General features: G+C 35.8%; 1 protein-coding gene across 3 annotated transcripts in view; it reads left to right on the plus strand.

Moving 5' to 3' along the window:
- CADM2 (cell adhesion molecule 2) overlaps positions 1–23,314 on the plus strand; it is a 1,075,698-nt gene that overhangs the window by 888,985 nt on the left and 163,399 nt on the right. For all 3 annotated transcript variants that reach the window (XM_029939146.1, XM_029939148.1, XM_029939147.1), the window contains 2 exons: positions 3,671–3,823; positions 6,501–6,638. In XM_029939146.1, coding sequence (XP_029795006.1) covers positions 3,671–3,823; positions 6,501–6,638 — 291 coding nt within the window. The remainder of the gene's footprint in view (positions 1–3,670; positions 3,824–6,500; positions 6,639–23,314) is intronic.

The following is a 23,314-nucleotide window of genomic DNA, read 5'->3' on the forward strand; positions in this document are numbered from 1 at the left end:
TGAAAAGTGGTTGATATAGCCTGAGGTCCTATTGGAGAAATAACGAATCTGTGTCCCACTGTTTTCCTCTGGAAAGTGAACAAGGTGTGTATATATATATATATATATATATATATATATATGTATATATATATATATATATATATATACACATTAGTGCATGTAGGAGATAGACTATGAAATAGACATTTTTTAAATGTCTACTGTATCTTAATAGAGTCACAAATACAATCAGACTTGCCTTATGGTTTATATTCGATAAGATTAGTTTCAAAAATATTTGTAAGCATATGTCTCTTTATAGAATTAGAGTTAATAAAGAATGGTAGCAGAGGGACTACAATCATTAAGGTGTGTGTTATCTGAGTATCTGGGAGGATTTTTTATGAATATATTTAAAACCATAATAATTTAGAAATGTTCCAAGTATTACGTATTGTATTATTGCCTGTTCCTTTCACAAAACGTATAGGGAAGGTACAGAAAATTTAAGAATATTTGGCTCTTGGAATCCCCCTCCGTTCTGTGGCAAATGTGTATAATAAATTTGATATCCTGAACACTACCCTATTCCTTAAAATTTACATAAAAAATTTTAATTGACTTTTTACTGTAGATTCACATGCAGTTATGTGACATAATAGAGAGATTTAATCAACCCTTGACCCAAAAAACATCTTGCAAAGATATCACGACTAGCAAACTGATATTCATATAGCCGACCTATCTTATTTGCTTTCCTCAACTTTACATGTACTCATCTGTGTGTATGTGTGTGTTTAGTTCTACTAAATTTTATTTCATGTGTAGTTTCACGTATCCGTCACCACAGCCAAAACACAAAACAGTTTCCATACCGCAAGGATCACTTTGTGCTACCCTTTTATAATCACATACACGTCCCTACCCCTTCTACCACTTAGTATCCTTAACCCTTGGTAAACACTAATCTCTTCTCTATCTTTATAATTTTATTATTTCAAGACACTATATAAATGGATTTTATCCGTAATTATAGAGTTTTTGAGCATATTACTTTGTATATTTTCTTAGTAGTTGCTCTGGGATTGAAATATACATGTGATTTACACAGTCTACAAGTAGTAATTGCTTCCATTTTGAGTAAAGTATGGAAACCTTACTTCTTTTAGATCCCTATGTCCTGCCCACTTTCTACTTGTTTTCAGTATTCCTTCTGTATTTGCTCAACATTGCATCAGTTGATGTAATTATTGTTTCAAACATCATATAATAGAGACAACTCAGGAGAAGTCTAGTCTATATTGTATTTACCTATGTTTGTGTGCTTTCCATTGTTTTTATTTCCTTCCTGATGCCCCAAGATACTTTTTTTTCCCTAAAGAACTTAACTTTTCAAGACAGATCTGCTAGAGAAACATGTTCTCAGTTTTCCTTCTTCTAAAAACATATGCATTGCCTTTTGATTCCTGAAGTTTAGGTTCCCTGGACAAGAATTCACTGTTGGTGTTTCTTTTCTTTCATTTCAGCACTTGAGTAATGTACCACGTCCTACGGCCTCCATAATTTCAAATGAGAAATCTACTGTCATATAAATTGATCTTCTCTTATAGGGTATATGTCTTTCTCTCTGGCTGCTTTAAAGATTTTTTTTTTTGTCTTCCAGTTTAATTTTCATGTATCTTGATATAAACTTCTTTGGGTTTATCACATTTGAGATTAATTTGTCTTATCAATTCTGTGCATTACATTTATGTCTTTTGGCAAATTTGCAGTTTGGGACCATTATTTCTTCAATTTCTTTTAGCCCCAATCTCTTTCACTTATATGAAGCCTGTATGGTACTAATATTGCATATTTGGTTATTGCCTCACAGGTCTCTGAGGCTCTCTTCTCTTATTTTTTCCCCAATCTATTCTCTTTCTCTTATTCAAATTGAGTTAATTATTAATTATATTGTCCTATCTTTAAGTTTACCAATACCATCCTCGGTCATCTCTACTGTATGGTTAAGCCAAATTAGTGACTTTATTTTTGTTATTGTATTTTTTGTCTTCTATTATTTCCATCTGATTCTTTTTTTATTATGTCTTTGCTGAGATATTCTATTTTTTGCTTCAAGGTAACTACTAATTGATTGCTGACATATTTTTATGATGGCTTCTTCAAATTATTTGTCAGATAATTACATTTGTTTCAACTCAGTATTGGTGGTATCTATTGATTATTTTTCCCCCTCAAGTTTTGATTTTCATGGTATTTGGTGTAACCAGTGATGCTTTTGTTATATCCTGGACATTCTAGCTATTATATTAGGAAACTCTGGATTCTATTTTAATCTTCTGTTCTAGGAGGCAGTCACGCTGTTTAGGTTTAACATACAGGTCCTGGCTTACATTTTCAGGTCATGGTTGAACCAGCAGTTGACTTTTCAGAGCCAAAGGGTGCTATTTCATCAGGTTGAAGTATAGCTCTACTAGGGGTTGACCTGGTCCCCACTGTAACCACAGAGGGTCTTCCACAGGTCAGGCTGCCTGATGGCTCCAGCAGGAGTATGTGGTTCTCTAGCTCATAGGAAGATCACTTTAAGGGCTGAGTACTTGTCAGAGATGGATCTCTTCCTTCGCTGCCCAGTTGATCACTATCCCCAGTCACTGAAGGGGAGTCTCCAGTCCAGTGGGCAAAGAGATTGCTTTCCATGGCCACTTGTAGTTAGTGACACTCCCGCTTGATTCCCCTTGCTGGTAGCCCAGTCTTTTCCAAAGTTGCTGGCAGGACTTGCATTTGATGTGTGATAAAAAAAAAAAAAAATTAGTCTACCTAGGTTACCTTCTGTTGCTAGGTTGTCATTGGAAGAAGCCAAGCCTCAATTCCCTTTTATTATTAGTTGGGAAACCATTGTGTTGTTCCTCGGGTCCCAGTATCCCTAGGCAGGGCTATTTCCTCTTTCTATCTTTCAGAGTCCTCCTTTAGTTGTCTCTTGCTTAATTCTGAGCTTTATGGCTGTACTTAGTAGGAAATATAATAATAATCAAACTTTTTCATGTTTTTCCCAAAATGAAATTCTGTGATAGAAAAGGTGGTGTGAACCAAAGAATATGCTAAAAGTATTTAACAGATGGTACTGTAGAGGTACCAACCAATCAAAGCAAATTTAAACATTCATTCAGCACCTTACAGGTGCTTTTCAGCTGAAAGTTAGATCCGGTTTAAAGGAAGTTCAACAGCTTTCTCTACTGTAGAGAAAATGCATTTAATATGCTAATATGACTTGTTGGTCTCTTGGAAGGAATGTAGCTATCACAGTTTTCCCAAATTTATCTGTGCATATAAGTGAAACCTGTTTACAGTTTTTCAAGATACTAGAACCCATGAAAGCCTGTGGAGGAAAGCCATTATTATCACCACCATCATCTATCTCATTGGAAGTATTGTACTAGATGCAATCATTTAATTAAAAAGTTATTTCTGAGAACATTATGGAACACCTAATTCTACTTTGATTTTTTAAAAATCTGATAAAACATTTCCATATATTTGAACCTTCCTATAAACTGTATCAGGAAATAAGATTTAGATGAGACTTATGGCCAAAGACAGTATTTATTGTGTTGTGCTAGAAATATTTAGTCTAACAGTACTGACTTTGTCTAACGTTGCTATTTGCATTTTCAATGTTTTCTCTTCCCAGCTTTAAGGGACAACAGGATTGAGCTGGTTCGAGCTTCCTGGCATGAATTGAGTATCAGCGTCAGTGATGTGTCTCTCTCCGATGAAGGACAATACACCTGTTCTTTATTTACAATGCCTGTCAAAACTTCCAAGGCCTATCTCACTGTTCTGGGTAAGTACAAGGAACTAACACTATGTCATCACAAGCTACAGCAACATGATTCAATAACAAATATATATTTGGAGGATCATGTTAATAGATATAGTTTAATCCCTCTTCTGCTATAAAAAGTATTTAGTGGACAAAATATATCCACTAAAACGGAATATTTCAAGATAACAACTGCCTAAGGTTAATGCATTTTCTGCTACATTCTAACAAGAGGCATTTAAAAAGTCACTTAATCACCTGCCCCATTTTGGAAATAGACAAAGTGAGGTGTAACAGTTTGTATGACTTTCTGAGAGCACCCGTTTTGTTTCTTAGTGAGCAATAGATATCAGGTTTCTTGATTTTCAACTACATTTCTTTATGTCAAATCATCTAGATATTGTACGTCTGGTGATCCTTTTGTAAAATAATAGAATAATGATTCAGCGCATCTGTAGAGGGTCCTCCATTTTATTGTATTGGTCATCTGCGAGAAGACTTCTCTAATCCTTATAGCTTTCAAATATGACTTATTTGTTTATATTAGTGCATTTAAGTGACCCTGACATTTCTGCATCTTAACTTTTAATTTTGTAGTTTTCTAGATTTTTAAGGGAAGAAATAACATAATGTCAATCTACAGGTAACTTGTAGCTTCTCTGCGGTTTTATTTTCTGAATAATGGGCCTTTTCCCCAAAGGTTACAATGACACACACAAAAAAAAGCATTACATTCATAGAGATTCAGAAGAAATAAAGTTGCAGCTAAGGGCTCTCTGTGATTCCGCAGGCGTCATGGCCCAATCAGCTATTTCAGCTGCAGTTCATTGAAACACACCTGTGTACTGAACAAGTTGAGAGTTTAAAGATTGATTTTTTTTGGCCCCTAGCTTGTCTTTCTTTTTTATAGATAAAGGCATAACAGTGCATATAAAAGAATTAATGCATGTTGTTCTCTTAGGTAGGAATATTAAAGTTAATCCGGCTAGTGAATTGGTTTTGTACCTGCGACATGAAGTATGTTACTTTGCAAGTCCCACTGGGACTATTTTATAAAAATCTTCATCAGTTTGCCACTACAGACAAAATATATCCACTAAAATGGAGTATTTCAAGAAAACAACTGCCTAAGGTTAATGCATTGTTTTGTAGAGAGCCACCTTGAGACCCAACAAAAAACAGATTGCTTTCAGTTTATTAAATGATAGTATGGCATAGATTAAAAGAAAGCATATGGATGTGAACAGAAAGAAAATCCAACTAATCAGAGCATGTTGACCTATCATTTATCATTGTTGTTCATGTTATTGTTTTAATTTGCATTTCTCTTATTGGTGCTTTCCTACATTGTTATATTTTATTCTTTTCAAATTGAATTAAATAGTACAATTAAGATATTTCAGTCTACGTTTATTATTGAATGATTTTAAAAGAAATTTTGATAAACTGCTACCACAACATGAGAATATTATTACCCAAGAAATATGAAATGTTCTGTTATTTAAATCATTCATGTACTATCTCTGCATATTAATTATCTGCTTAATCACTGGGTGACCTGGACTAGAAAAGGTAGTAGTGATTAGCATCAAAAATAATATGCATCATACCTCACAAAACCATTGTTTCATTTCTAATACAAATAACATCAAATCCTATTATCTAACAATCATAAAAGTATTGTTGCAGTTATTGATAAATGTAAAATCTTATTCTAAAATGCATTTTTGAACAATGCATAGAGGATAATAATATCTTTTTAAGCTTTAAGAATTATGAAATCAGGAATGCAAAGTGATTTTTTAGTTAAATCATAATTTGCTAAAGAATAAAGAAATGTGCTTTGTGGATTTTTTCTCCCATTGCAAACAATTTACCTTCTTAAATCCTTATACTGAAAAGTCTTAAGATATACTGAATGTTTTGAAGATTTACAAAGAGTATTCTTTGCAAGTAAAACTTTAAAATCTACTTTGAACTAAATGCATTTTAAATGCTTTCTGGATAACACTAACACACATACGCATATATAAGGTAGTTCCCAACCCCACCCCCATCCCGTTTTCATCTTCCACAGTTTATGTTACCCATGAGCCACCTCAGTCTGGAAGCAGATGATCCTCCTTCTGACTTCTCCTTGGGCTAATAGTAGCCTAACGTTACATCACAATGCTTAGGACATTTACCTCACTTCCTCTAATCACATAGGCATTTTATCTTCTCACATGCTCACAAGAAGGGTGAGTACAGTACGAGACTGCAGTCACGTGACTTCTGTTGTGGTATATTGTTATAATTGTTCCATTTCATTATTAGTTATTGTTGTTAATCTTTTACTATGCCTAGTTTATAAATTAAACTTTATTATAGGTATGTATGGATAATAGAAAAACATAGTTTATACAATGTTCAGTACAGTTTCAGGACCACTGAGGGTCTTGCAACGTTTCTCCCTTAGATAGGGGTGGGAGGAGACTACTGAATATACATACAGATATGTTTGTGTAGATATATACACAATTTTCATATCTCTACATATTATGGAGATATTTTAAGTAGCTTATTTTATTATATAACACTTTATTTTCTCTTGAAGTTATGGTCAATTTAACAACCCATTTTCGCTTTGTGACAATAATAGTCATAAGAATGAATCAGCCCTGGAGATTGATGTTTACTCTACTTGCTTAAATTTCAGGTGTTCCTGAAAAACCTCAAATTAGTGGATTTTCATCACCGGTTATGGAGGGAGACTTAATGCAGCTGACTTGTAAAACATCTGGTAGTAAACCTGCAGCTGATATAAGATGGTTCAAGAATGACAAAGAGATTAAAGGTAACAGGAAAAGTTCCCCAAGTCACAAGCTATGTGCTGAAACTAGTATGAAATGTTAGATGCAGGACATTTTACATTGTCTTTTTCAAACCACAGTCACTCTTTGATTAAGTGTAATTTAACCCAGATTTACCCATTTCTTAGGTAACTCTGGAAGGCGTTTCAATACAATCTCTGTGTGCCCCATTTTCCTCTTAGGTATAACAAGTCTAACAATAATGTAAACTTCATGGAAAAGTTGGAGAAATTAAAGAGTTATGTATAAAAACACAAAGATTCAAGTAGTGAGCACTAAGTACATTTTAGATACTATTATTTCCAAACTCCTCTATAGTATATAGATTACAGACAGAAATTCCATGAATTATGTTTTCAATTCATTGATTTTTGGAATTACAAAGTTCTGAGGATAGATTGGCTAAACATCAATAACTGATTACTGGCAGTTCCCACAAGGAGCAAAAAATGTACTCATCTCAGTAAAAATGCACAGTAATTTGAATATTCTTAAGTATACATTTTATTTATTTATTATTTTTAATAGTTTATTGTCAAATTGGCTTCCATATAACACCCAGTGCTCTTCCCCACAAGTGTCCTCCTCCATTACACCCTCCCCCCAGTCCCCCTTCAGCCCTCGGTTCGTTTTCAGTATTCAATAATATAGCTCTGCTTTTCATACAACTAAATTTAGACACACACACACACACACACACACACACACACACACAACCTTTAGATGGGAAATAAGTTCATAGAGGAGATGCCTAGTGAGGTTAGTAGAGGTGTTTATTTGTTGTTTGTTCCCCCCCCACACACACATACAATACAAGTATCTTGAGCTTGATGTCACATTCATATTAAAATCTAAGAATTGTTTATGATGATTGTTTAAAATGTTTCTTATGTATATAGTAATAATTTATATATTATTCTAAATGTAACCAGCTAGGAGATTGGTTTATGCAAACTGTTCCATTTTAATTGGTAATTCAAATATCTTATGTTAGATTAACAATAATTCTTACTAATGCACATGCTGGCCCAGCAGATATGATGATACAGTATAAGATTATATTATATAGGATTCTATATATAGAGAGTTATTATATTATATTAGAGAGTTATATGTTAGAAGATATTATATAATATAAATTGCCTCTATAGTAAGAAATTAAAGGTTTATGATTTATTTAATTATCCTTTTTTCCATTTAATTACTCTGTGTACATTTCTCTCAAAACAAAGACTTATCTTTAATTTATCCCTAATCACTACTTTCATTTCAGAACTTCTATTAAATACATTTTCTCCAACAAATTTTACAGAAATAAGTCCAGAAGACACAAGTTAGACATGTTGCTATGCTAAGATAAACTTTCAAGTTGGTATAAAACCTGATTATATATTCTGCCAGGGCTCAGTCACACCCCTTCTAATTCTGCCATGAGTATATATTTGTTATGTCTGGACCTGGTTAGATCTTTGCTAAATGGACCGTCTACACTGCTTTCAGAGTTACCGTACTATGACAAGGAAGTCATCCAGCCACTTTTCTGTTTAAGCACTTCTGATCAAAAGCCATAATCTGTAGAATAAATTTTAAATCTGACTTCCTGGTCTGGGGAGAAAGCTCCAGTCAGTTCTTGGGGACTCTCTTTCAATTGCTTTATTCCCTATATTAATTCTGACATAGTTTGTTAGTTCCTCTCAATTTCTTAGCATTTTGTTTGTTTCAAGGGTTTGTCTCATAATCTCAGGGAGGTCAGCGACTAACATACTAGTACTTCACTAATACTGATTGACTGTTTTTAACATTGTAGCCTGAAGGGAATTCTATATTGTACTCAAATTTTAGAAAATACCTTAGTTTTTGAACAAATTTGGCTTGTGCTCTGAATGCCAAACAGATTTGATTATATCCTCGGTATGTAGGAGACTTTTATTTATATGTAAAACTATGAAAAGATGAAAAGGTTGATCTTATAAATATCATACTTGAAAATCATCTGGGTCAAAAAAAAAAAGAAAAGAAAGTCATGTGAGTCAAGACTAGAAAAAAAAATCAAGACAAAAACTATTTACAGAATCAGCATATGGTTCTGTGCTCCATTCAGAAGTAGTAAAGCCTTCTTTATCTCTGTGTTCTCCAATGAATGGCCATCATAGAGCACTTATTATGCCTAATCTTTCATTCATCTCTATAGCTTTTTAAATTTCTTTGTTTTACATTTATTTCTTTTTGAGAGACAGAGGAGACAGAGCATGAGCAAAGGAGGGGCAGAGAGAGAAGGAGATACAGAATCCGAACCAGGCCCCAGACTCTGAGCAACCATTCAGCACAGAGTCCAATGCAGGACTCGAACCCACTAACTGTGAGATCATGGCCTGAGTTGAGTCGGATACCTAACCGATGAGCAACCCAGGCACCCCTTTACAGCTTTTTTTAAAATAATTTTTTTATAATTCTTCTTTTGCGTGCTGATAGTTAATATTTACAATTATATGGTGGACTTCCTGAGTGCATTAAAGTATTTTTATAGGTGTATATGGAAATATGCTGGGTGCAGTACTCTACACTGAATGCGTTTATTACTCGCTCTGTCTTCTAGAAATTCTTAGTGAACTCTAAATCCCTCAGCAAACACTCCTCACTGAAAGGAGTTTTCAATCCTTATCTTGCACTCCTGTCCTTTTGGAGATCAAAATTTGACTTCCTATTACCATTTAACAATTTTTACTATAATATCACTTGACACTTTTTAAAAAGACAATCCCTAGAGTAAATCAATAGGAAAAGATAAGCTAGTCAACTTAAATTAAATTAAATTAAATTAAATTGAAGAAGAAATTGTTAAAATGCTTCCTGATTACTCAGAATTCTATAATGCATGAGTGAAGAGCCTAATTAAGAAAATAAGAACTTTGACCTGCAGATATTTAAGATATCACTGGGGATGATAAACAAGTTATGGAGAATATTTTCCTCTACAGAGGAATATGTAATTAATGTAAATTCTAGATATTATAGTCAACAGAAAAGTTATGTTTAACTGAACATTTGCAAGTTCAGCATACTGACACTGTGTTAAGTTTCAGATTCTATAAAATGGATATGACTTCTGAGTTCAGGATGAGTCATTTTTCTGTTTGGTTTTTTTTCCCTCCATCATAATCTAATGTATGAATATAATTTCCAAGTTTTTGGTTAAAAGTTGTTTGAAAGTCATAGCTGATCATGTTTTCTTGGCTAAAATATTTCCATGTTAGATTATGGAGCACTGTTTCTCAAACTTTAGCTGATATCCTCACCTACAGGGTCTGTTCAGTCTCGGATGATATGGTCCTGCCCCCAGATTTTCTGATAAAGTAGGTCTCTGTTGGAATATGAGCACTGTGTTACGTGTGTGAGTGATGCTGATGCTCATATTTGGGAACCGCTTTGGTATAGAGACCATAAACTTGAGAACTATCGGTAACTTATATAAAAGTCTTACCTCTGTCTCTGAACTTCAGTTTTCTCATATTATAATGTGATTATAATGTTTGCCTAAATATGCTATTGCAAAGATTTTGTTTGAGCCAATATGTATAAAGTGTTGTCACAATATGAGAAATTACTGAAAGCATTTAAGATGTATCATTGTTACTTATTATATTACTATTATGTTACTATTATTATTACTATCTTCAGCCAACCATGATTAATGAGTTGTAGCATCCCTGAATTAGTCCTAGATATATAAACAAATAAAAAAATTCATTCCTTTAAGATATTCGTATTTGGAGGTTGGACATATAAATCTAAGATTTAACAGGTATAGTAACAGATGCATAAACTGGCTCTGGATTTTATACCAAAAAAGAAGCAAGAGATCAGCCCCACTTTATGAGAGAGGTAAAGACTTAACAATTCATTAATGAATACAGGCACTCAGTAAATAGCTGTTAAATAGAATAAATTCATCATAGAGGTTGTGGGTGGAAGTAGGTGGTAGAGAATTCCAAGGAAAGAAACAATGTATTTATGTGGCAAGAAAGGATGTTTGAAGTAACCATGAAACTTTCTGTGTGATGCAGATATGGGAGGTAAACAGGAAGGCCAGTCTTCAGTCTTGGAAAATCTTTTTCTGTATTAAGGAGTTTGGAACTTACTCTGTAGGCAGTGACTGAGACTTATTTATTTATTTATTTATTTTTGCATAAGCTTTAAAGAGTAGAATGAAACATAATTTTCATCTAACCTTCTCCCACCATGAGTCTAACTCAGAAATCCCTTTGGTGCCTCTGGTTAGCTCTGTACTCAAAACCACAGGTGGTTTCATTGCAGCTTTTAATCTTCTGTGTAGCAAGGAAGTCTGAATATTTGCCATTTAGTGTGGGGAAAAAGATGAACATTGCCTTTTTAAATGTACTAGCTCCTTCAGAACTTATATTTTATAAACTTTATAAACTTTTATAAAGTTTAATAAGTTTTTATGTCATGTAAAGTTTATTAGTTGGCAGCTTGAGCAGTTACTATCATAGAATCTTAAGATTTTCTTTTCTAGCTAACCAGCTTTTGCATTAGGGTGTGAGGCAGAATTCCATGACAACGGTCAATGACACACATCCTTGCACAATCTCTGCCCCTTGAGTGTCGGACCCACTTGTGAATATAGTATATGTGCTATCACTTCCGGGATCATGTTACCTTATATGGCAGAAGGGATTTTTGCAGCTATAATTATGTGTCTCTTCTGAGTTCTGTGTTGCTTAACCCATTAAACTTATGATAATTTGTTCTGCAGCAATAACAGAAAATTGAGATCTAGAGAAGCAGAATAATTTCTCTGACAAAGACTGGGCTTCAGTATTCTAAGGCCTAGCACTTGAGTTTGGGGAGAAATCTGAGGGCCAGAAGAGTATTTAAGAGATGTTTCAAACATGAGTTAATAAGGCACTAACCTAATGGATAAAATGGAATTTAAAAGGGGGGGGGGGTAAATTTGAAATAGAAGTCAAATTCCAGATGAATTTAGTGAATGACTCTTGACAGATGAAGTGACAACAAAAGTCAAGACAATGTAATTTGGTTGTTTGACTTGGGTAAAGAGCATATGGTCATAAGAAAGGCATTAGGTGGGGTGCCTGAGTAGCTCAGTCAGTTAAGCATCTGACTTCAGCTCAGGTCATGATCTCATGATTTGTGAGTTCAAACCCTGCATCAGGCTCCAGAGCCTACCAGGGACTCTGTCTCCTCTCTCTGCCCTTCCTGCACTCTCTCTCAAAATAAATAAATAAATTAAAAAAAAAAGAAAGACATTAGAAAAAATAAGTTCATATGTATGTGATAAATATGTTTAAAATATTGAAGTTGACATAGAATCTAAAAGTTAAACTTAGTAGGCTTTTTAGAGTTAGGTGACATATCTAGATATCTAGGAAAGGGATTTTGACCATAAAAAGTCTGTTATCTTACAAAGAGGGACTTTTTTTTTTTACTTTTGTGACAAGAATTTATTTTTTTTTAAATAGTTTATTGTCAAATTGGTTTCCATACAACACCCAGGGCTCTTCCCCACAAGTGCCCTCCTCCATCACCACCACCTCCCTTCCCCCTCCCCCTTCCCCTTCAACCCTCGGTTCATTTTCAGTATTCAGTAGTCTCTCAAGTTTTGCGTCCCTCTCTCTCCCCACCTCTCTTTCCAAAAGGGACATTTTAAATTCTAGCCTTTTTAAATAATCATCACTCTTCATATGTGCTGTACTTCCCCCCACACCCTACGCCTCAGAATTATGCCATGAAGGACGTGTATATCCAGCAAAGCTTGATTTGTAGTGAGTCATTGAAGCTTGTCAGTATCTAATAGTATTGCCTATAAATAGCAAGTGTTATTTGCTTATTATACATTGTGTATTTCAAATGTTTGACCATCAAGCTTAAGTTATGTTTAGCTGTTTTTCTCCATGTGAACAGGTATTTTGACATTCAATATAATGTCAATCAAAAATAATGAAATAATGCAAAAGCTCATTGCAAATATAGCATAATTTTACTGTAAGGGTACTTAGTAAATAACTTTTCAGTATTTGGAAATATAAAAGTGAATTTCTGAACTCTGTATTTCTCAAAAAGTGGAGTTTATGTTATTTGGATTAGAATCAGCTGAGATGCTAGTTTAAAAAAATGCTGATTCCTGGTCTTACTGCACACTTTTAAAATTAGAATTCCTTGATATCAGACCTAGAAATCGGAATATTTATTAAGTACCTCTGGTGATTCTTAGCTCACTAGTTTTTGAGAATGCATAGGATTAGAGACCACTAAGCCAAGTATTAATAGATATTCAAGGAAAAAAGGAAGGGAGTTCTAATCTACTAAATTTAGAAAGACATTCTTAATATTCCAAGTACATTCTAAGTCTGTTCTTACAAGGAGATTCTCTAAAACTAAGTCAAAATATACTTTAGCATGTTAACATTTCTGAGAATTAGTACCAAATTCCTTTAGCCAACGTCGTAGCAGTATTCTTTGATCACATGTTTGTTTTTATTTGTTTCATGTTTTTTTTGTTGTTGTTTTGCATGGAATTCTATGAAATCTCCTTCGAAAAATGGTAGATTATATATTTAAATATTCTGCTTGGTGGTGCAAAGCTAGATTCGGCCTAATGTTTCATTTAAAGTCAGTTTTATAAAACTTTAATTTGAATGAGAGCAATATTAACATGTAACACAGGGATTGTGAATTCTCTGAAGCTACACATAAAAGAAAATAAAAAGGAAAGATTTGTGTCCCCTGAGTTTAAAATCCCTGTATCATGTATGATAAAGATTAACTGAAAGTATTAATATTTAAACTTGTACACCATAAATGAATGGATTTTCTTATTCTTGTATTTATACTTACCACTTTGGAAATGTCCTGGCTACCTAAATCTGAATCATGCTGAACAAGTATTGAATGATGAAAGAAAATAGCATTAACCATACCTGTATGTGGGGTGTGTTTGTCTGTCTGTGTGAGAAGAGAACTTGCAAAATTTGGAGGTTTTTGAATGCTGTTAAGATATTACCTCACGATGCTGCAGGCTACACTATGAGATACATAAGGGGCACATGGGTAGCTCAGTTGGTTGGGCTTCTGACTTCAGCTCGAGTCACAATCTCAGGGTTGGTGGTTTCAAGCACCATGTCAGGCTCTGTGCTGGCCGTGCAGAACTTGCTTGGGATTCCCTGTCTCCCTCTTTCTCTCTGCCTCTTCCCCACCTGTTCTCTCTCCCACTCTCTCTCAAAAATAAATAAACATAAACAAAAATTTATCTTAAAAATACATCATATGGAAAGAGATAAAGCAATAATTTCATATAAGTGTGAATAGTTGATGAAAGCAAATAATCACCCAAAAAACATAGAAAAACTTTCCCTTTTAGTATTTTTATTTTTAAAAACACCTTTATTGAGTCTAATAGAAAACAATATACACGTACTTGAAGTGGACATTTTGGTATATTTTCACATGTGTATATAGTAATGAAACCTTACCACAGTCAAGTTAATGAACATATTCATCATCTACAAAATTTCTTTATACTCCATAATAGTCCTTTCCCCCCACTCCCAATTTCATGCTCAAAGCAGAACTACTCTTCTAATTTATATCATTATAGATTAGTTTAAATTATCTAGAAATTTTTTAATAGTTTATTGTCAAATTGGTTTCCAAATAACACCCAGGGCTCTTCCCCACAAGTGCCCTCCTCCATTACCACCTCCTCTTTCCCCCCCACCACCTCCTTCAACCCTCAGTTCCTTTTCAGTATTCAATAGTCTCTCAGGTTTTGCGTCCCTCTCTCTCCCCAACTCTCTTTCCCTCTTCTCCTCCCCATGGTCCTCCATTAGGTTTCTCCTTTTCTCCTGTTAGACTTATGAGCGCAAACATAATATCTGTCCTTCTTGGCTTGACTTATTTCTTATTTCACTTAGCATGACACCCTTGAGGTCCATCCACTTTCCTACAAATAGCCAGATTTCATTCTTTCTCATTGCCATGTAATACTCCATTGTGTATATATACCACATCTTCTTGATCCATTCATCAAGTGATGGGCATTTCGGCTCTTTCCATGTTTTGGCTATTGTTGACAGTGCTGCTATGAATATTGGGGTACATGTGCCCCTATGCATCAGCACTTCTGTATCCTTCCGGTATATCCCTGGTAGTGCTATTGCTGGGTCATGGGGGAGTTCTACTGATAGTTTTTTGAGGAACCTCCACACTGTTTTCCAGAGTGGCTGCACCAGTTTACATTCCCACCAACAGTGTAGGAGGGTGCCCGTCTCTCCACACCCTCGCCAGCATCTATAGTCTCTTGCTTTGTTCATTTTAGCCACTCTGACTGGCGTGAGGTGATATCTCGGTGTGGTTTTGGTTTGTATTTCCCTGATGATGAGTGATGTTGAGCATCGTTTCATGTGCCTGTAGGCCATCTGGATGTCCTCTTTGGAGAAGGGTCTGTTAATGCCTTGATGATGACAGTTTTGTAGTAGAGGCTAAAGTCTGGGATTGTGATACCTCCCGTTTTGGTTTTCTTCTTCAATATTACTTTGGCTATTCGGGTTCTTTTGTGATTCCATATGAATTTGAGGATAGCTTGTTCTAGCTTTGAGAAGAACGCTGGTGCAATTTTGATGGGGATTGCATTGAATGCGTAGATTGCTTTGGGTAGTAATGACATTTTCACAATGTTTATTCTTCTGAGCCATGAGCATGAAATGTTTTTCCATTTCTTGGTGTCTTCTTCAATCTCTTTCATAAGTTTTCTATAATTTTCATCATATAGATCTTTTACATCCTTGTTTAGGTTTATTCTTACGTATTTTATGGTTTTTTGTGCAATTGTGAATGGGATCAGTTTCTTGATTTCTCTTTCTGCTGCTTCATTATTGGTGTATAGGAATGCAACTGATTTCTGTACATTGATTTTGTACCCTGCAACTTTACTGAATTCATTGATCAGTTCTAGAAGGCTTCTGATGGAGTCTGCCAGGTTTTCCATGTAGAGTATCATGTCATCTGCACAAAGGGAAAGTTTGACTTCGTCCTTGCCAATTCTGATGCCTTTTATTTCTTTTTGTTGTCTGATTGCTGATGCTAGGACTTCCAGCACTATGTTAAACAACAGTGGTGAGAGTGGACACCCCTGTCGTGTTCCTGATCTCAGGGGGAAAGCTCTCAGTTTTCCCCCATTTAGGATGATATTAGCTGTGGAATTTTTATAAATTCCTTGTATAATGCTTAAGTAAGTTCCTTCCATTCCAACTTTCTCAAGGGTTTTTATTAAGAGTGCTGTATTTTGTCAAATGCTTTTTCTGCATCTATCAACAAGATCATACGGTTTTAATCTTTTCTTTTGTTAATGTGATATATCACATTGATGGATTTGTGAATATTGAACCAGCCCTGTAACCCAGGAATGAATCCCACTTGATCAGGATGGATAATTTTCTTTATATGCTGTTAAATTCGATTTGCCAGTATCTTGTTGAGTATTTTTGCATCTGTATTCATTAAGAATATTGGTCTGTAGTTCTCTTTTTTTGGCTGGGTCTCTGCCTGGTTTGGGTATCAAGGTGATGCTGGCTTCATAGAGTGAGTTTGGAAGTTTTCCTTCTATTTCTATTTTTTTGGAATAGTTTGAGAAGAATGAGTATGAGCTCTGCTTTAAATGTCTGGTAGGATTCCCCTAGGAAGCCATCTGGCCCGGGACTCTTATTCGTTGGGAGATTTTTGATAACGGATTCTATATCCTCACTGTTTGTAGGTCTATTCTTGCTTTCTATCTCTTCCTGTTTGAATTTTGGCAGTGCATGTGCATTTAGGAATGTGTCCACTTCTTCTAGGTTGTCCAGTTTGTTGGCATATAATTTTTCATTGGAATCACTGGTGATTGCTTCTATTTCTAAGGGACTGGTTGTAATAGATCCTTTTTCATTCATGATTTTGTCTATCTGGGTGCTCTCTCTTTTCCTTCTGAGGAGCCTGGCTAGAGATTTATCGATTTTGTTTATTTTTTCAAAGAACCAACTCTTGGTTTCATTGATCTGCTCGACTCTTCTTTTGGATTCTATATTGTTTATTTCTGCCTTGATTTTTATTGTTTCTTTTCTTCTGCTGGGTTTGGGGTGCTCTTGCTGCTTCTCTTCTAGTTCCAGTAGGTGCTGTGTTAGAGTTTGAATATGTGCTTTCTCCAGTTTGTTGAAATAGGCCTGGATTGCAATATACTTTCCTCTTAGGGCTGCCTTTGCTGTGTCCCAGAGAGTTTGGATTGTTGTATTTTCGTTTTCATTTGTTTCTATATATTTTTAAATTTCTTCTCTAATTGCCTAATTAACCCAATCATCCTTTAGTAGGGTGGTTTATAACCTCCACATTTTTGGAGGTTTTCCAGTCTTCTTCCTGTAGTCGATTTCAAGTTTCATAGCATTGTGATCTGAAAGTGTGCATGGTATGATCTCTCTTCATTTATACTTATGGAGGGCTGCTTTATGCCCCAGTATGTGATCTATCTTGGAGAATGTGCCATGTGCTCTGGAAAACAAGGTGAATTTCCTAACTTCAGGATGCAGAGTTCTAAATATATCTATCAATTCCATCTGTTCCAATGTGTCCTTCAGGTCCATTGTTTCTTTAGAGATTTTCTTTCTGGTTGATCTATTCATTGCTGTCAGTAGAGAATTAAAGTCTCCTGCAATTAGCACATTCTTATCAATAAGATTATTTCTGTCTGTGATTGATTGTTTTATGTATTTTGGTGATCCCGAATTTGGAGCATAGATGTTTATAATTGTTAGCTCTTCGTGATAGAGTGACCCCATAATTATTATATAATGTCCTTCTTCATCTCTTGTTACTCCCTTTACTGTAAAGTCCAGTTTGTCTGATATAAGTATGGCTACTCTGGCTTTCTTTTGGCTTCCAGTCGCATGATAGATATTTCTCCATCCCTTTAGTTTCAACCTGAAGGTCTCTTCAGGTCTAAAATGAGTCTCTTGTAGACAGCAAATAGATGGATTTTGGTTTTGTTTTTTTGTTTTATCCATTCTGCTACCCTGTGTCATTTGGTTGGAGCATTCAGTCCATTTACATTCAGTGTTATTATTTAAAAATGTGGGTTTAGATTCATAGTGTTCTTAATAGAATTCATGTTTATAGTGGTTTCTCTGGCAACTTGTATTCTTTGCAACTTTTCCCTCATAGAGTCCCTCTTAGGATTTCTTTTAGGGCTGGTTGGGTGGTCATAAATTCTCTCAATTTTTGTTTATTTGGGAACATCTTTATCTCTCCTTCTATTTTGAATGACAGGCTTGCTGGATAACGGATTCTGGGCTGGATGTTTTTTCTGCTCATCACATTGAAGATTCCCTGCCATTCCTTCCTGGCCTGTCAAGTTTCATTAGATAGGTCTGTAACCACTCTGATAGGTTTTCCTTTGTATATTAGGGCCCTTTTATCCCTAGCCGCTTTCAGAAGCCTCTCTTTATCTTTATGTTTTTCCAGTTTCACTATGATATGTTTTGCCAAAGGTCGATTCAAATTACATCTTAAGGGGGTTCTTTATGCCTCTTGGATCTGAATATCTATTTCTTTCTCCAGATTTATGAAATTTTCAGTTATAATTTGGCCTAGTATCCCTTCAGGACCTTTCTCTCTCATTCTACCTCTTAAGGAATTCCTATGATAAGTATGTTGTTCCATTTGATTGTATCACTCAGGTCTCAAATTCTCCTTTCCTGCTCCTGGATCAATTTCTCTCTCTCTATCTTTATTTATTTTTTTTCTGGCTTCCTCTTTTACTATAACTATGTCTTCTAATTCACTTACTCTTCTCTCTGCCTCTTCAATCCTTAAGGTGGCCACCTCCATTTTATTATTCACCTCATTTATATCCTTTTTTAACTCATCACACCTATTTTTAAAGTCCCTAGTCATTGTCTCAGATGCTTCTCTGATGCTTTTTTCAACCCCAGTGATTAACTTTATGACAAGTTTTTTTAAATTCTTGTTCAGTGATGTTGTTTAGATCTGTTTTGAGCAGTTCTGTGGCTGTGACTTCATCCTGGAGATTCTTCAGGGGAGAATTCTTTCGTTTTGTTCTTTTGGCTAATTTTCTGTCTCTTGTCAGTTTTCAAAAGCTCGTTGTGCACTGTGCACCTGTTAGTATTGCTCTGTTAAAGGAGGCTTATTGACTGTCCATAGCCTGTCGCTTCAGGAAATAGTCTTTTAAAGGTATCTCTCAGTTTCTCTTGTTGTGCCTTTGATTATTTTATTTCCCACTCAGTGATATCTGGGACTTGCCATCATGTGAACTTTGGCTTGTTTCTTGAGGTATCCCTGAAAAGGAAAACAGACAGAAAAACACACAGGGAACAGAGGCACACAAACACACAGAAAAATCAAACAAACAAACAAATTAAAAGGGGGAAAGGAAGAAAAGAAAAGGGAGAGGAAAGAGAAGAAAAGAATAGAAGAAAAAATAAAGGGGGGCAGAGACAACAAGGGACAATGGACAGTCTATAAGTGTATAATCAGTCGAGGGTAGAGATAAGGATGAGATAAGGGAGAATATATCTGGATGGCAAGAGGGGAGTAAAAAAGAGGGAGAAAGGAAAAAGGAAAATAAGGAATAAAAATTTAAAAAACATTTTTTAAGTAAAGTAATAATAATAAAAATAAGTAGAAAAAAAGCAGCAGCTTCTCCTCGCAGATAGGTGTGTTTTGGTGTAAGTAGGTGTCAGGGGGCTGATCTCTGAGACCCCACCTTGGTAGTTGCATAGAATGAATGGTGGCACCCCAAGCTCTGCTGGAATTAAGCACTGCAGGCTACTCTTATGAGCTGATCTCCTTGTGTTGCAGCTGAGCGAAGCTGTAGTTTCCAGGACTGCCTTGTTTCAAAATCCTAGTCCATGCACTTTTATGCTACCACAGATGAGAGGTACTTGCTTTGGCGGCTGGCTTCTTAGCCAGGATCTCTTAGGGGAATGGAGCAGTTTCTCTTGGCACTGGCAGGGATTTGTACCAGAGGCAAAGTCCATGCCCCCACAGAGGCCACCGCCAACTCCCAGCCCCCAGCTGGGATCGCATATGGGGGAGGGAGCAGTTTCTCTGGGCGCAGCTGGGATTCGAGCTGCTGCTGCCTGAGGTGCCAGGTGCTGCTGGAAATGAGCTGTGTGCTCCTGCAGCAGAAGCACGCCTCCGATGCAGCCACCTCCAAGTCCCTGCTGGGATCGCATAGGAGTGGGGGCTATTTTTTCCCTGTTGGCATCTGGGATTCAGTATTCATGTGGCCACTGCTGGAGGTGGGATACGCTGTGGAAATGAGGTGTGTGCTCCCACTCCAGCAGCTGGGGCTGAAGTGTGCTCCCTCGGGGCTGCCACCAGGTCCACAGACTCCCTGCTGGGATAGCTCAGGGGTGGGGACTGTTTTTTCCCTTGTGCCACCTGGATTCGGGATTTGGGCTGCCCTGCAATTATATATGGAGTGAGAGCTTTTCTCTCTGTGTGGGGTTAAATGTTCTTTATCTCTTCTCTAGAGACAGTACTATGAGCATGTTCAGTTTCTCTTTCTCTTCCCTTTGTCTCTCAGGGGCTCTGTGCACTTTTCCTATGTTGGGCTGGGGCTCCCACCTCCCCTGCCTTTCTCAGGCTGGCCCGTGTTTTAATCTCCCCAGTTCTCACTCACTCACTCAGGCATCTTTGAGGTTGTCTTCTTTCTAGAGTCTGTATTTTCTCCTTCCACTCTTGCAGATGAGAATAATGTCCTTCTCAGTTCAAAAGATGGGGCAGATGAAGTTTACAGAGCTCCCTTCCTCTCTGCCATCTTGGTTCTTCCTACATTTTCTAGAATTTTAAGTAGACTCATTTAAGTAGACTCATTTTCCCTTTGATTTTTCTTAACATAAGTATTTTGAGACACATCCTTGTTGTTGCATATATATGTTGCTGATAAGTATTCTATTGTATGGATCTATACCATAATTTGTTTATTTATTTACCTATTGAGAGACATTTGGGTTATTTAGTTTGGGGCTGTTGTGTTAAAGCAGTCATGAGCATTTTTGTATAAGTCTTTCTGTGTACATATGCCTTCATTTCTCTTGGGTAAATGACTAGGAGCAGAATGACTGAGTCATTTAGCAGACATATGTTCAATTTTTCAAGACATTTTCAAACTGTTTTCCAAAGTGGCTGTACTACTTTATGAAGTCCAACTTTTCCATTTTATCATTATTTATTTGTTACTTGTATGAATCATGCTTTGGAGTTATAAGTATGATATTTTTTCCTACCCAAGATTACAAAGAATTACTTTCATAAATTTCATATGTGTAGGTTTTGAATTTATTTTGAGCTTTTTGTATTTTCATGCCCTTACCTTTTATTTCTCTGAGCTGTATTATTTCTAGGTCAGTTTTCATAGATTGATTGATCTCATTATAGATATCATTTTTCTGCTTCTTTGAATGAAGTTTTTGATTGGATTCCAGACATTGTGAATTTTACCTTTTGGTGCTGAATATTCTTATACTTGTGTAAGTCTTATTAAGCTTCCTTCTGGTTAAGTTACTTAGAGTTTAATACTTTTAGAGTTTTTAAATTTTTTTCTTAGGCAAGAGCAGAACGGTATATATTAGAAATTACTGTTTTCTTGTTACTAAGGCAAAATCCTTCTGAGTGCCCAATGTACCAGTTACAGGGTTTTTCAGTCAGGTTGGTTAAAACAGGCACTATTCTCAGCTGTATGTGTGCATCATGTACTATTTCATCTGATCCTTTTAGATGGTTTTTATCCCAGCCCCAGTTACCTCCCATAGATACACAGATCAGTACTTACTTTGCTGAATACTGACTGGATAAGAGATCTCTGGAGATCTCTCTTTGTGCAACTCTCTCTTTTTTTTTTATACTTTTCCCTGAAAACTTTAAATAATACTTTTGTTCAATGGCAGTGCATTTTAATTATGTCTGTTTGCCTGTTTTAAGGTGATACAATTTAAGAGGATATATATGAATAAGGATGAAATGTGTCCCTACTCACTTTGACATAATAGTTTACTTCTTTTAATGTGACACTCACTCTTGATGATCAGGGTGCTTGGGGAGGGGCTATAGATTAGATTTCTTGACTTGCCTCTCTGGTCTGAAATGTCCACTCTCTGAGTGAACTAGGTTGAGAGCCGTGAAGGTCTTTGTATTCTTGGTTTATGAGTCTGGCCTGGGTAGGGAGGTAAGGGAAGAGATCCCCAATCTGTCAGCCACACTCAGATGGAATTGGGCCTCTACATCTAAGAGCAGGAGTGAGAGAAATACGGGGTTGAAACCGCCTAACTCTACAGGGGAAATATTAAAGTCTTTGAAAGGGAGCTGGTGAGGAAGAGGAGTCCCGTCTTCTTGGAGACATTCACCAGGAGGCATGAAGGGTAGGGTGAAGGTAGGGAGCAGATCATGTCCTAAGTACCACAGATCGTATTTATTCTCACTAATATTTAATAGACTTCCTTGAATAATTGTTTTATAATTTGCTGTATACTCTTAGCACAACTTTTATATTTTAGCACAATTAGCACATAAATATGTGTGCATTTAAATCATTTTCACCAGTCCTGGTGGTTTTGCTGGAGAAGGAGTCTGCTGAGTTCCTATGTTGGCTATTCTGGAAGTCACCCTCTGATTTCTCTTTTATACTCATCTTTTGACAATGTTGACCCATAAATCATTACAATATATGATCTTTCAAATATCATCCTTTATTTATTCTTATAAATTATTTTATTTCTCATTTCTTGCTATTTTTCCAGAAGAAAACTATATTTCTCTTCTTGACCAGTTTATATTTAAAATTTACTTTTTGCCTCTTCATGACATGAAACTATTTCATAATTTCCCTTTTCCTAATAATTATGGGTAATTTTTAATTATGCTCTTTATGAGCTTTATATGAAATGATCATGTATGAATTTTAAGAAAAGATTTAACAGTGTGATGTATTTTTAATTCAGTTATTTTTATTTTTATTTTTTGTAGAGATAGAGCACAAGTGGGGGAGGGGGACAGAAGGAAAGAGAGAGAATCTTAATCAGACTCCACACTTTGCACAAAGCCTAACACAGGGCTGGATCCCATGACCCTGGGATCATGAGATGAGCTGCAATCAATACCTAGACACTCAACTGACTAAGCCACCCTGGCACCCCTAAATCAGTTATTTTTAATTAGTCTTTTTAAAAATGATATTGCCAATCTTCTCTATTCCTTTTTATCTAGAGTTAAATATATCTGAACTCCCACCTTTGGAAGTTCTCTGATCCAGGGAACTCTGATCTAGTTGGGCTGCACTAAGGATTGCTATGCTTAAGGAAAATAGTGAAAGGAAGAACCAAAGGGCAAGTACAGGGCAAATATAAATCTGAGTGAAAGAAGTGACAATCAATAGTAGTCAATAAGAGTGGAGGAAGATAATAAAACAATAGAACTGCATCAGATAAAGATTATTTATTTGCATGTAGTGTGTCTAATTTCCAATCATTGATAATTTATCTCCAGCTTTTGTGCTTGTCCAACATGGAAACTGCTCACTTATTCAGAGGTTGGACCAGCAACATCTTCAGTTTTTCAGGAGAGTGATGATAAGATG

The sequence above is a fragment of the Suricata suricatta genome, chromosome 5, assembly GCF_006229205.1.
Source record: "Suricata suricatta isolate VVHF042 chromosome 5, meerkat_22Aug2017_6uvM2_HiC, whole genome shotgun sequence".
Classification (NCBI taxonomy): Eukaryota; Metazoa; Chordata; class Mammalia; order Carnivora; family Herpestidae; genus Suricata; species Suricata suricatta.